This window comes from Mastomys coucha, unplaced genomic scaffold (genome assembly GCF_008632895.1).
Source record: "Mastomys coucha isolate ucsf_1 unplaced genomic scaffold, UCSF_Mcou_1 pScaffold12, whole genome shotgun sequence".
Classification (NCBI taxonomy): Eukaryota; Metazoa; Chordata; class Mammalia; order Rodentia; family Muridae; genus Mastomys; species Mastomys coucha.
Window position 1 is genome coordinate 57601271 of NW_022196894.1, and position 15774 is coordinate 57617044.

General features: G+C 34.4%; 1 protein-coding gene across 2 annotated transcripts in view; it reads right to left on the reverse strand.

The window, feature by feature from the left end:
* The window catches only part of Epha6 (EPH receptor A6), a 922972-nt gene that overhangs the window by 515300 nt on the left and 391898 nt on the right, over positions 1-15774 (reverse strand). For both annotated transcript variants that reach the window (XM_031364192.1, XM_031364193.1), the window contains one exon: positions 9166-9501. In XM_031364192.1, coding sequence (XP_031220052.1) covers positions 9166-9501 — 336 coding nt within the window. The remainder of the gene's footprint in view (positions 1-9165; positions 9502-15774) is intronic.

The following is a 15774-nucleotide window of genomic DNA, read 5'->3' on the forward strand; positions in this document are numbered from 1 at the left end:
TTGTTTTTTTGTTTTTTGGAGGGGAAACTGGGAATGGAGAAATTCGCATGTAAATAAAGAAAATACCTCAAATAAAAAAAAAAGTTGCATGTGAGTGAGATGTTTTGAATAGCTGGGAGAGAATAATAAGAGCCTGCTGGGATGTGGTGATGCCAGTCAATACAGGCTTAAGAATGTGGCCCAGCGGGAAAGTTTGCAGGGTGGATTCATTTTTTTTATATTTCCTGCAACATATTACCTCAAATATCAGAAAATTAAACATTGAAGCATAGTAACCAACAATAATCAGAGATGAATTGGTTTTCAAAATAAATCTACTTTTGTATATAGTTTAGTCATAAAATCAAGGTGACTTTTAAACTAAGATTTGCATTGGCATTGCTAGCCATTTTTTCTAGGCTATAGCAGTACTTTATATCATATAGTAGTTAAAGAATATTCAGACAATAATCCTATTCACTAGATTTTCAATTTAGTTTGCCACTTGTTACCATGGATCATTTTCATAGGACTCAAAGCATTTGATTAATTAATCTTTACTGTTTTTTAATCTGTACAGACAAATGCAATGAAAATTACTAACATAGGAATAAAGGAATCAAAACAGCTAGATGGTCTTATTATTTTAAATTAGAAACATTTTATAGTTATTTTTCTTACAAATATGCAAAAGAGGAAATAGTTGATAACCCTAAAAGCCAGGAACTTGAAATAAAGTGAAGAATAAACATGTTTCCTTAAGAGAAGTAGAAAGGATACCTATATGAGAATCTAGTTTACTGTTGATTATAAATAACCTTTTGTTCTAATGTCAGTAGGCATAGCACTGAAGGAATGAATGCAGGTGAAATTAGGCATTTGCCATGGAATGAACATGCAATAGTATTTTCTTGTTACTTTCTAGACAATCTGCTTAAATTTAAGAGTTTGCCCTTTAGGTGACCATTTTCTGCCATAGTCTTTTATATGTTCACAGAAATTTCTCTTAGATTCACAAGCTACTCAAGTTTCATGTGTCAAGATAGGCTTTATAGCTTCTCTGCCCAACTATTTCTTCCAACTTGCTCATTTTGTTCAGTTCTCCTTCATGGGGAGTATCATAGTGATTGTGCAAGCAAAGGCACATTTAATTTTACTTTGTACTTGTATTGTTACAGTCTTAGAACACAGATCATCTGGAAGAAATAGCTATGAAATAAAATATTTTCCCCTTGATGAAATATATGAATGAAAGACTAACTCATACCATTTTCAACATTTAATACTATAGTCCATAAGTATGTATTATAATAATTAGTTATAGGATGGTTCACTTCTTGTAACATACATATGTATAATATTGTCTTCCAATAGTATTCAAATAGAGGAAAAATATTATTTTAAAAAATCGCAAGATCAGTGCTCTAACTCTTGAATTATGGAGCATTCACCTAGAAAAGAACAGTTCCTTTTCTTGAGGAATGTGATTGCTTTTTGGGTGTCCAGGTTCCAGTGGATATACCTACAGTCATTTCCATATGGCCAGTGCCAAGTGGGCTCAAGGGAATAGTTATAGATATAATAATAATATAAGGAAGACAAAAAGGGAATATAAAGTTACAGAGAGACAGGCGGCTCTATCTAGGGTGGAGGTTGAAGGCACATGATAGTTAGTAGACAATATTTTACATTTGTATGAAATTCTTAAAAATAAAATATTATTAAAAATGAACAATCCCATTCCAGTGAAATTATAGCATGTGTCAATGTGTTTATAACTATTCAGGACGAATAGTCCCCAGTTTGGTGACTAGGAGCTGAGTCACTGATTTTTTTGAAGAAATTAATTTATAAGGTCAGAAGTCTTTTTCTGTATCAATTACTCAAAAGATGCTTAACATTAAAAACAATTAGGCTTGGAAATAACTTGATGTTTTGCAAGAGTAAAAATAAACTTTACAATTTTAGATTCTAATATAATATAACAGTAGGCAGGGATATAAAGTAATGATAAACTAGACTGACATTTTGGTTATCTTCACTGAAATAAAATATTCAATACATTTTTCCAGAGAGCAATACTTTTCCTGAGGAGACAGGAAAATTTCGTGCTTTGATAAGATGTCTGTAGCTTTAGACTCAAGATATTTGCTTAGGCTGTACGAATATGAAAAACACAGCCGACAGCAATGTTAGCATCTGGTCAGGTCATGGTTATTTTTTATTTAAACACCAACAAACCGTATACTTCTGTATTCTAGTTAGTGTATTGTTAGAACATACTTAAACTTTGATATTTCTATTTTTGTTTAACTAGAATTGTACCAGTTTTAGAGAGAAGTTTTAAGCAATGAGGGTGAAAAGATATCCAAATATCAAGCACATCAAAGTGTGAGTATAAAAGAGTGATGCTCAGTGTGTGCCCAATTACGTTCTCCAACAAGGCAGTAAGGTTGATATTTTAAATGGGTTGTGTTCCTAAACTTCAGTGAACTATAAGTAGAAGAGAAAAACTCAGGTTTTTTAAAAGGTATAGGTGCATTTTGTAGATTTAAATCTATTTCAGTGCCAGTTCAATTCATTGCAGCTGCCAGAGCAATGACACAAAATTCACAATGAAAAGGTGAGACTGAGCAAACTGCAGACTAGGCTTAATTATCATCCAACAGTGACGATGGGGATATTGAACATATATTTTAAGAAGGTAAGGAATTTGATAACTTGCCTCTGATAATAACTGATTTAATGTCCCTTTATCAACATCAGCATAAGTAATGAAGTGCATTTCTTTCACTTTTAACATGATTTGCACATGTCAGTTTCTAGAAACACAATTTGCTTCTTGCCTGTCAATGTTGAATACTTTACTTTGCTAATTTCTATCTAAATAATATTTTGTATTGATTTCTTCATTTTATCAATTAATTGGTTGATTGATGGATTTTTACCATGAATTAAAAATTAAAATAATTCTTTTTGGTATTGGTTTCTTATTTTGTCTCCAGAATGAAACATCTTTCTGGTACATTTAAGGAAGTAAAGTATAAAAAGGGATTATATGTATACTTCTCATTGATTGGCCACACTAATTAAGATTTGACCTTATCTAGAATAGCAAACCCATATCTGACAATATCACCAAAGCTAAGAACTTGAGACTACATATTTTGTGGGTCCTAAAGAAAGACATACTACAATTACTTTGTTAAAAGAACATAGCAATCGAATAAATCCAATGACGAATTGATATACCGATAGAGCAAAACCTTGTTCAGCTGTCATTAGAGGAATTTATTCTTGCATTAAATGATAACACAGAGATACACAACTGGGAGATGTGTAAAGAATGAAAGACTTTTGAGTATTCGGCCTCAAATAGGATGTTTCTATTAAACCCTTCCCTTCTACGCTTAGGAATCTATGTAGAAGAAGAAACAAAAATTTTGTATAAGCCAGAGATGATGGTTGACTCTAAGGCAGTGGTTCTCCACCTGTGAGTCAAGACCTCTTTGTGAATCACACATCATATCACTGACATATCAGATTTATGTTACAACTCATAACTAGCAAAATTACAATTATAAAGTAGAAGCAAAGTAATTTTATGGTTGGGAGTCACCATATATGAGGAACTGTATTACAGGGTCTCAGCATTAGGAAGGTCGAGGAGCACTGCTCTAAGAAGGAAATAGTATCCCTCAGATACAGCAGTGTTTATAGATATATGAAAGGTACGGCATACACAAGGCCTGCATAATTTCAAAGAAGACAAAATTCCAGCATGAAGAAGAGAAGTAGGCACAAATTCCTATACATAATTTAGGAGCCAGTTACAATCCATAGCTGCTCTGAGGTAGAAAATCATTTTCATCTAGTGATACAGTGCATCCACACCCCATTCTACACTTCAGGGTTCAGACACAAAACAGACTTCATGGATCATACACTTTTGATTTTGGTTTGTTTTTTTGTTGTCAAGAATGAGAAAGAGGAACACTCTTCCATTGTTGGTGGCATTACAAGCTGGTACAACCACTCTGGAAATCAGTTTGGTGGTTCCTCAGAAAATTGGACATAGCACTACCTGAGGACCCAGCTATACCACTCCTGGGCATATACCTAGAAGATGCTCTAACATGTAATAAGGACATATGCTCCACTGTGTTCATAGCAGCCTTATTTATAACAGCCAGAAGCTGGAAATAATCCAGATGTCCCTCAACATCAGAATGGATACAAAAAAATGTGGTACATTTACATAATGGAATACTACTCATCTATTAAAAACAATGACTTCATGAAATTCACAGGCAAATTGATGGAACTTGAAAATATCATCCTGAGTGAGGTAACCCAGTCTCAAAAGAGCACACATGGTATGCACTCACTGAATATCCAGAAACAATTCACAGACCATAAGAAGCTCAAGAACAAGGAAGACCAAAGTGTGGATGTTTCAGTGCTTCTTAGAAGGGAGAACAAAATAATCACAGGAGGAAATATGGAGGCAAAGTGTATAGCAGAGATTGAAGAAAAGGCTATCCAGAGACTGTCCCACCTGGGCATCCATCCCACATACAGTCCCCAAACCTGGATGCTATTGTGGATGTGGGGAAGTGTTTGCTAGCAGGAGCCTGATATGGCTGACTCCTGAGAGGCACTGCCAGAGCCTGACAAATATAGAAGGGGATGCTCATAGCCAACCACTGGACTGAGTGCAGGTCTCAGATGGAGGAATTGGAGAAGGGACTAAAGGAGCTGAGGGGGTTTGCAGCCCTGTGGGGGGAGCAACAGTGTCAAAAGGTCAGACTCCTCAGACCTCCCTGGGATTGGTCCACCAACCAAAGAGTACACATGGAGAGACTCCTGCTACATATATGGCAGAGGATGGCCTTGTTGAACATCAGGGGGAGGAGAAGCCCTTGGTCCTGTGAAAGCTTGATGCCCCAGTGTAGGGAAAGGCCAGGGCACTGAGGCATGAGTGGGTGGGTGGTTAGGCGAGCACTCTCATAGAGGCATGGGGAGTGGGTTTGAGACAGGGTATTTCTGGAGAGGAATAGAGGATATAGGAGTTGTTGGGAGGGGAGAGAATATTTTCAAAATATATTGCATTAAAATGTTTTACAGTAATTTTTATTTAAAAAATTAAAAAGATATTTTGCAAGTTTTTGAAACAAGGAATTGCTAGATTCCTAGTTTTTAAAAAAATTCATCTAAAGGTTTATAATTAATTTATTCTTCTAAAAGAAAAATATTCAAGAACTCTTTTATAACTATAGTTAATTTTGAGGGATTTGGAGAGACTTCTTGTTTTGTTTTGTATTTTTTTTTCTGTGTAGCCCTTTCTGTCCTGGAACTCGTTCTATAGAGCAAGCTGACCATCTGCTTGCCTCTGCCTTCCATATGTTGGGATTAAAGGTGTGTGCTACCACCTCCTGGGTTAGGAAGACCTTTTAAAAAGTTTAATTATGAGCAACAGTAAACATTTAAGTGGTTTTCTTAATATTTTTAAAATATGATAAAATAGATATTTTTGTATAAGACATACTATGGTAAATTTTTATACAGTTTTATGGTTCAAATATTCATAGTGTTGGTTTACAGAATTTATTTTCCAAATCATACAAAATGTCTACATAAACAGCATCATTTTCTACTTTCTTATTTCTAATGCGATTTTGGTGTTACACAGTGTCTTCTCATAAATGGTTTATTTCTTAAATTAAAAAAATTATCATAGAAACACTCTCAATATGCTCTCAAATTTTATGTTGACTCTAGTTGCTTCTATGAACATTGTATTTCTGTGAAATATCTTTATATGTGTCAGGCCCTTAGACTTAGGAGTCTTGCTTGTTTCTTTTTATCTGGAAATTCCTCCCATGTTTATTTTGCCTAATTACTTTAATTCTAGTCATTCCTTAGAGGACTTATATGCTAGTTTTAGAAAGACCCACTTTTACACTCAAGCTTTCAGAGGGTTCTGGACTTCTCTTTAGTAAGAATTAAATATTACTAGTTAGATCTTGGTGAAACTATTGGAACTAGACTTTAGAGATTATAAGTGATCTCTCAAAGTCATACACAAAAATAACACCTTACCCACAAATATACCAAGTGAACTTCAAATGGAAGGCTAAGGCACAACTTTCCATTTTAATATAATTTAATTATGTGTAACTAATTAAGGTTGTAAAGATTAAGGCTCACTGTTTCACTATGTTTTCTTCAGAATAAAACTACTATATGTTGTTAAATAACTGGGGGAAATAATCCTCAAGGACTTGAAAGAGAATTCTCAGTGATACTTTAAATGGAGTAATGAAATATTGCAGTTAAATTGGGTAAACAATGGTGACTCTTAAAATTTGATTTGGGGACACTAATTTCTATCAACTCTTTTTAAATTCAACATTAGTGTTGATCCCTTTGAATTGAACACAGAAGTATTAATGACAGACCCACAGATTATGTTCCCTAGAGTATTTGTCATTTCATATAGGTGATTCTTAAGAACTTATGTATCAGAGAATTTCAGCTACACAGAGAGAAGGCAGTCAAGAAGATATCACTTCAAATCATGCCCCAGGAATAGATTCTCACATGTAAAGATGGATGTGAAAATTTCCTAAGCATATGTATGCCAGTATTTTAGGTTATTGATTATCTATGTGTTCTTTCAAATAAATTTTTAAGATAATATAAATATTAGTTACTCCTTATATATAAAATTAAAGAGAACCATAATGCTTTCTAATATTCTCAGTAAAGATGTACTTTGAGGACTGTTTAATGATATGCTTCCACAATATATAGTTTCAGTATGTGAATACTACTTATTATTTCATGTTTATTATATATATCTGTAAACTTTAAGAAATAAGTTAATTTTAAGTTTATGTGTATGTGTGTACCTGCATAAATTGAAGTGTACCAGGTGTGTACAGGCATCCTAAATGTCCAGAAGAAGTCACATCACATGTAAGTAAAATTGTAATCTTCCTACTATGGATTCTTTACCTAAACCCTGGTCCTTTGCAAGAGCACTGGGTGGTCTCAACTGCTTAACCATTTCACCAGCCTCTGGTATTATGCTTTTAATGAATTAATCTTACTTAAAAAGAGGAAGACAATTTATATTATGTCTCCACTGTGATAGAGAGGTAGACTGAACAAACTTTTGTAATATTAGAATGAAAGGTTGCTATGTTTATGAAAGAAAGTACGTAAGCATGCTCATAGACATATTTACTGTCTAGTTCTCTACCACAGAGGCATAACAAAATTGTTTTACCCTTCTTAAATGAGATTGTTCATTAAAAGTATAATATTAGGCTAGTGATTGTTTGCATGATGATCATGGGGCTTTTTCTTGTTACGAATCCCACAGTATATCACTCCCTCAAATATACTACCCTAATATTTTCCCTAATTTTTATTTCAAGAATGTTATATGATATTATTATACCATACAGATTTTTTGGGCTTGCTTTGGAAAATTAACATCATGTCCTCAAGGGCCATCCAAGATGTATGTAGCAATAGTTTGACCCTATTTAATGTTGACTAGCATTCCAATACAACCAGTATGCTTTCTTTATTTTAATATTTATTTTATTATGTGTTTGTTTTCATTAGTGCCTGTCATGTACGTTCAAGAACAGCTAGAGAACAGAAGAAAGCACTGGACTGACTGGAGCCAGAGCTCCATTGTCGTCAACCTCCTAACATGGGTGATGGAAACTGAAACACGATCTCTTGGCCTCGCTTTGTGAATGTGTGTGTGTATGTGTGTGTGATTTCTGGAAAAGCATCAAGGGTTATTAACCACAAAACTACATCTACATTCCCCACCATTTTGTTTTAAATAATACTAAGTTTTGGGTTAGTATTCTTATAAACACTTAGTTTTTACTAAGTAACATAAATGCTTAGTTTATATCATGATCTGAATTATTCTATTATTCTTTACTCAATAGATGAATCTAACCTTAAGTCCCCAAGTTCCCAATAGCATTACATATTTGGTAGTAAGTTTTTAATGAATTATTAAGGAAACATAAGGTTCCACTAGTGGTCATAATTCAATAACTGATGCCCATGCACAAAGAGAATTTTAAGAGACTGGATACAAGACCTAAAGACCATATGGAGACATGGAAAAAGTTTGCCATTTTGAAAGGCTTACAAACTATTTCAAGGTGGAAGCAGTCTTTCTATTATCTTCTAGCCTATAGCACTGTGAAAGAGTATAAGTCACAAAGTACAGGATGTTGGTTACAGCTGATACAGCAAACTAATAAAGCTAGCTTTCTTTTTCTTATTTGGTGTTATGTGTGTCTTCCAGTGCTTTCTGTTTGAAAACATTCTTATATATCCATATCATTTGTGACTGCTTCTTAAAAGACATTTTAAAACTGTGTATACTTTCTTTATCACATTCTGTAATATAATTATGCTAAAGGAGAAGTAAACACATCATATACTTAAAAAGTCATGAGTGTTTATGCCTGACTACATAAGAATAAAATTTTGTAATCATATAATGATAACTAAATTTATCATGTTTTAAGTCAGTTTAAATTGTTTTCATAACATCACATGAACAATAGTATTTGAATGTATGTGTGTATGTGTGTATCTGTACTTACCCCTGTTAGTGTGGTTGTGTTTTCGTTAAGGTGGTATAATATCATTGTAAAACCCATTAGCTGCAACTTTTAAAAATACAGATTAATTATAATTAAAATAACTTGTTATTTGTTTTATTTGACATGTAAAAAGGATGGCAAGCATAAGCAGGCTGATTGAATTTCAGCACATTTAACAAGATTTTATTTATAGCTACCTTCCTCTGGCAAAATTAAATATACACTGATTAAGAAATATCAGTATCTGGTTATATTAAAAATACAAACACTCATTACAGAGAAGCATTTTATCTTACCAGCCATACCGCTTAGGATAAAAGTCAAAACAACCAAATCAAACCAAAACAACAAAAATAAAGCAAAAGCAAAACCCCTTTATTCATCATAATAAGAAATGAAAGCAAAGAGATCATGTTTTGATCTATTGCATAAATATTTCAACTAAATTAGATGAAACTGAATTAAACTAGACCATACATGTTACCCATAAAAGAGAACTGGGAATCAATGTTGAGAGAATAGCAATGGTACTTACCATCTTGATCTGTGGTCACTGTAATAGCTGTGAATGGCTTGGGAGAGATGCTCAACTCAGAAACTCCATTCATGGCTTCTATTTCAAATGTATAATTGACGTGAGACACAAAGTCAAGTACTACCACAGAATTGTTGATCAGTCCAGTATGTCTTGGGATGAAGCGGAGTCCTCCACCGCAGTCCTCACACTGGCTAGTGTCTAAGCCACATTTCTTACAGATTACACTGTATGTGAGATCTTTTCTCCCTCCTGTGTCACTGGGTGGGCTCCATTCCAAAATAAGGGCTGTTTCATTGATGTTAAAAGCCACATTTCTAGGAGCTGAAGGTGGTCCTAGAGAAAAGCAATTAGAAAACAAATTGTATTTATATAGGACAATGAATGATGGTAGTACAACAGAAATTTTCATAAGTACATGCTGGTGATTTTTAATATTACTTGGTAGCCATTTTCTTACAGGAACCATAATGAACTCGTTTAAATATCTGATGAAGCTTAAGGAAGAAGTATGTAATGTTAAATATAGTACATTTCTTAATTTAAACTATTTTTAATGTTGAAGTCCATATATCTCCAAAGGACACTTTTAAAGTTTGTTTGCTGTAAAATATATAATTGATGGAAACTATAAATTATGACATGGTCATCTTAATATCCTCATTAATTATCTTCCCATTTTCACAATTTGAAACCAACTATGGTATGTGTACTCACCATATTGTGTTCAGTTTTTCAGAACTCATTATTGTGTAGAAAAACATCACTGATTCATTTTCTTTGCCAAACACATAGAATCTATTTTCCAGCCATTGGGAATACATTGTCATAAATTTAGAGTGGGTAGATGATGATTTGGAAATGTAATAGAAATGAAAGTCAGAGGTAGCAATTTAGGTATCCCTAAAGAAGACTTAGGCATTTCTCCCTCGTTGTCATCAAGGACACCTAAGTTGGGTTGCTCTCACAAAGTATGTAGTCTTTTTTTTTTCTTATTGGATATTTTATTTATTTACATTTCAAATGTTATCCTCTTTTCTGATTTCCCTTCTGCAAATCCTCTATACCTCCTCCACATCTATGAGGGTGTTCCCCTACCCACCAACCCACTTATTATTGTTTTTTCTATACATAGCACAGCACATTGTACTCAGCAGGCTTTCATGACATCTTGTAAAATTATGCCATTCTTCTTTTTTACTCATGTGAGTCTTTCCTATCTTAGCTACTTTTCATTCACTGGTCAAATATCTGTCTCATTAGGGCCAGACTGTGTGTTAAGGTGTGTCTTCATATCATAGAATCCATGTTATATATTATCTATATAAAATTATCATGTTATATAAAAATATCATAAGAATATTGTTTATAAAAAAAGTTGAAAAATAGTTTGTTATACAAATGCTGGGACAACCCTCATTTCTCAGGCAATTTAGAATCTTTTGTTTGAAGAAACCTTAAGAGTCCTGTAAATTTCTTTTCTTTTATCAAGAGAATCTGCTCAGTAGGTAGGAATTCTTCAATAATCTCTTAGGGCAGAAGTTCAAATTGTGATGTAGACATCTTTTGACTATCGACTTGTGTTCATTTGCTCATTAAATGAATGAATTTTTTAGTGACTACTATGTGACTGACATTCCTGTGTCATAGCAGTTGACTTTTAGTGGGAGAGCAAGAAAAAAAATACATAGATTAAGGGATTCAAATCATAAAAATTAGAATTTTAGACTCTTAAGGGGCATGGGTTGAAGTAGAAACAATCAGAAGGACTTAACTCTTGGTAACATCATAAGAAATCATTAGAAGTGATAAGAAACATGATCAGATGATCAGAGTGATAAGAATATTAGGGGTGAGGCGTATGTAGTTTTAGTCAAGAAAAAAAATCTGTAAAAAACCTACAAACATGGAACAGACAGGGAGGTAGCCTGGACGAGAAGGCAGATGGAGAATCCAGGAGGTGACATGTAAGGAGCACCAAGGAACACTACATATAACTGTGAGTGAATGAAGGCATCCATATGCCACAGAGATCACATGGTGGTCAGTGCAGCCTTAAGTATCAGTCTTTACCTTTTACCTCACTTGAGATCTGGGCTTTTTGTTGTTTTGTTACTTACTATAATTCACACGCTCTTGGCTATTATAATGATCTGCTACATTTCTCCTTCTTTGGGGAGTTAGGATTATAACAAGCTTGCTCCATGACCCCTGCTTTTACCTGGGTTCTATAGATTTGAACTCAAGCCTTCCCAAAAGATTCTTTTCTATATACTGAACTATCTTCCCAGCCAGACTCAAAGGTTTTAGTGTATGGAAGTGACATGTTTTAAAAGAATATCACAGTATAATATGGTACATGGTTTAAGAACAGGGCCATGGCAATAAGATCTCTTATAAACTATTGATGAGCAAAATATAAGCAGTAAATCATATGACATTGGCTTGGGGATATTGCCTGTTATTTCCTTTTTTTTTCTTTTTTACTGGATATTTTCTTTATTTATATTTCAAATGTTATCCCTTTTTCCGGTTTCCCCTCATTCCAGAAAGCTGATATCCCATCCTCCCTCCCCACTGCTTCTATGAGGGTGTTCCTCCACCTACCCACCCACTCCCACCTCCCTGCCCTTGATTCCCCTACATTAGTACATTTACACAATGTAGTACTACTCAGCTATTAAAAATGATGAATTCGTGAAATTCCTAGGCAAATGGGTAGAACTAGAAAATATCATTCTGAGTGAGGTAACCCATCCTCAAAAGAACACACATGGTATGTACTCACTGAAAAGTAGATATTAGCCCAAAAGCTTCAAATAACCAAGATACAATTCAGAGACCACATGACATTCAAGAAGAAGGAAGGCCAAAGTGTGGGTGCTTCAGTCCTTCTTAGAAGGAGAACAAAATACTCACAGGAGCAAATATGGAGAAAAAATGTTGAGCAGAGACTGAAGGAATGGCCACCCAGTGACTGTCACACCTGAGGATTCATCACATATACATTTACCAAACCCAGACACTATTGTGGATGTCAAGAAGTGCATTCTGACAGGAGCCTGATAAAGCTGTCTCCTGAGAGGTCCCGCCAGAGCCTGACAAATACAGAGAATGTTAGCAGCCAATCACTAGACTGAGTGTGGGGTCCCCAATAGAGGAGTTAGAGAAGGGACTGAAGGGGTTGAAGGGGTTCGCAACTCCATAGGAAGAACAACAGTATCAACCAACTAGATCCCCCAGAACTCCCAGGGACTAAGCCATCAACAAAGGAGTACAAATGGCTCCAGCTCCATATGTAGCAGAGGATGGCCTTGTCACACATCAGTGGGAGGAGAAGCCCTTGGTCCTATAAAGCTTGATAGATGCCTCTTATTTCGTTTTGTGCAGTTCTGATGTCAGCCACATATAGGGAGGAATCTCCAGCCACCATTATTTCTATTACATATCGCTAGACCTAGAAAGGGGGAGTTTTTATTAAAGGTTGATGAATGTCTTGCTTTATGTCATTTTATGTTTTTGTGGGCTTATAGATATGTATAAGATAGACAAGAAAAGATGGAGGAAATTATAAACAAACACAGGATCAAATGTGCATTTTAGTTTCCTCCTAAACTTATTATTATTATCCTAATAATGCCTCATGGTGACCCATTTGTATTGCTGATTTTTCTCATATTTATAATTGATAACATGAATTATTATTCATTTTTACCTCTACAACAAGGAAAGTTTATCAATTATGTTATGGGTGTCCACAAGTATAAAACCATCTGCTTATACATATATTAAAAATTTTAAAAAAATAGAGACACCCTTCTCACTGAAGGGCCCTCACAACCAATTTGCATGATGATTAAATAGCTTTTTAATTGCTGTTAAATTATGCCAGCTAAACTGTGATTTCATGCAAATATTAAGCTGTAATGACATGTACTGAATCATTTACTAAGATTTAGAATGTGGAACAAAGAGAGACAATTAATTCTAATCCTCAGATTCAACTAAATTATGTGTCACTGGGCTTTTCTGAATGTGGCCTGATTGCTTTGTTATCATTTATAAATTATAAAAATATTTTATGACACCCAGAAAACATACCATGGCAGCAATAATGTATTTAGAGACATTTGTCTCTAAAACTCTTAGGGATTTCCTTATGTTGATTTTTTTTCTTCAAGAAAAACAAATAGCTCATTGGGTAGGAATAGCTCTTATCCTCACCCTCCAGACTGACTTTATAGTGACAGGGCAATTTTTCTGGTCTGTGATGGCAGTTTTCAAGCTCAAGATGAAAAAATCTACACAGTAAAACTAACTCTATCTCTGCTATACTTTCTATTACTAATAATATTTATAAATAGAGGCTCTTCTTATAAACATCCTTTTGCTTCAACTTGCATTTCCTCTTTATACTTTGAAAGAATAAACGCCCAATGCTCAGGTAAAATGCCTGAGACCCAGGGTAACACTTTTTTATTTTCCTCCTCCTCAGAATTGGTCCCACAGACTGCATCCCCTAACTCCTCAGAGGCTGGGTATGCTATAACTTTCATTGTATTTTAAGTTTTATATTTTAAATGAAAAGTATTTGTAAGCATAGCTGTCTCAGAATATCTCTGCACAATATAGAAAATCCCACATGATATCAAATAAAACCAAATTTAGTGTTCAAATGTGAGTCTTGCGACTCACTGCTGCTGGATCAAAAGTTTTTTTATATATTGCTGAGTTGACTCTAGCATTTCCTCAAAATCAGTTCATTGCATTTTATTATCTATGAAATGTGTGGAGAAATACCGGAGTTAAAGAAAACAGTCTGCATCAATGCTTCTTAATCTTTCTAATATTTTGATCCTTTAAACAGTTCCTGTGTTTGGAGATCTCCAAACATAAAATTATTTTCATAGCTACTTCATAATTGTAATTTTGCTATTGTTAAAAATCATAATTTTTCTGTTTTCTGGTAGTCTTAGGTTACTTATCTAAATGCCCATAAAGGGGTCATAACTCACAGATTGAGAACAACTGATTTAAATAAAGGTCACTTTAGGAGAAAAGCAAGCTTCAGCTTTGTGTAACGTGATGAATATTTACAATTTCTATTATTGTAATATGTAAACTCATATAAAGTCTTTCTTAAAACTCTGAGCCTAAAATGATCATTTATATTGCTAATAATGGATTTTCTTTCTTTCTTTCTTTCCTTCTTTCTTTCTTTCTTTCTTTCTTTCTTTCTTTCTTTCTCTCTTTCTTCCTTTCTCTTTCTCTCTCTTTCTTCCTTTCTCTTTCTCTCTCTCTCTTTCTTTCTTTCTTTCTTTCTTTCTTTCTTTCTTTCTCTTTCTTTCTTTCTTTCTTTCTCTCATTGTTAATAATAAAGAAAATTAGACCAAATGTTATGATTTGAAATATAAAGAAAGTCAAGTCCTATTGGGCAGTGGTAGTGCACCCCTTTAATCCCAGCAGAAGCAGGCAGATTTCTGAGTTCAAGGCCAGCCTGGTATACAGAATGAGTTCCAGAACAGCCAGGGCTATATAGAGAAACCCTGTCTCTAAAAACCACAAAAAAAAAAAAAAAAAAAAAAAAAAAAAAGAAAAAAAAAAGAAAGAAAGAAAGAAAGTCAAGTCCTGAAGACTTTGGTGCCAACCTCCAGTGCTGTTGAAGGATGTAAGAACTTCATTAAAAGAATTTAAATCAAGCTGGAGGGATGACTTAGTTTAAGAGCACTGACTGTTCTTCCAGGGGTACTGAGTTCCCAGTAACATCATGGTGGCTCACAACAATCTGTAATGGGATCCAATTCCCTCTTCTGGTGTAGCTGAAGAAAGTGGCAGTGAACTCACATACATAGAATAAATAAACAAATATAAAAACAAACAAACAAACACACAAACACAACCTTGGATGGAAGACTTAAGTCCTTAACGGGGATATTAAACAGTTGGCCGCTTGTTGTTTTCTCTGGGTCCATGCTGGCACGTGGTGAGCCATTTATCCCAATGCTTGCTCCTCACCTTCAAAATATGCCTTGTGACAGGCCCACTGAGATATGCATGCAGGGATAGAGACTGCAAATTATGAAACCAGAGTAGACATCATTCTTTTATCCATTTTCTGGTTCTTAAGTTGCTACCCTATTTATTTTAATAACTCCAAGGTATATAATAATACTGATTTCTAGCATAAAGAAAAAATTTCATGTAAATGATGCTAAAATGATAGATTAATAGTTCAATGTTAATCCATATGGAATTAACATTAAAATGATCCACTTAATCTTCTAGAAATGATTAGGTATATTTTTTGGCAAAGGACCATTGGCTGTGATTTCAATTTAAAAAGAGGGAAATTCATCTGGTCAGCAAAGAAGTGCAACTTTAGTCCTTGATATTTCTCTAAAATATAGTTTTTTTAGTTGGATATTTTATTTATTTAAATTTCAAATGTTACTCCCTTTCCTGGTCTCCGTTCTGGAAATCCCCTACCCCGCTCCCCCTGCTTCTGTGAGTATGCATCCCCACCTACCCACCCACCCGCACATCTTCTGTGAGTGTGCACCCCCACCTACCCACCCACTCGCACATCTTCTGTGAGTATGCACCCCCACC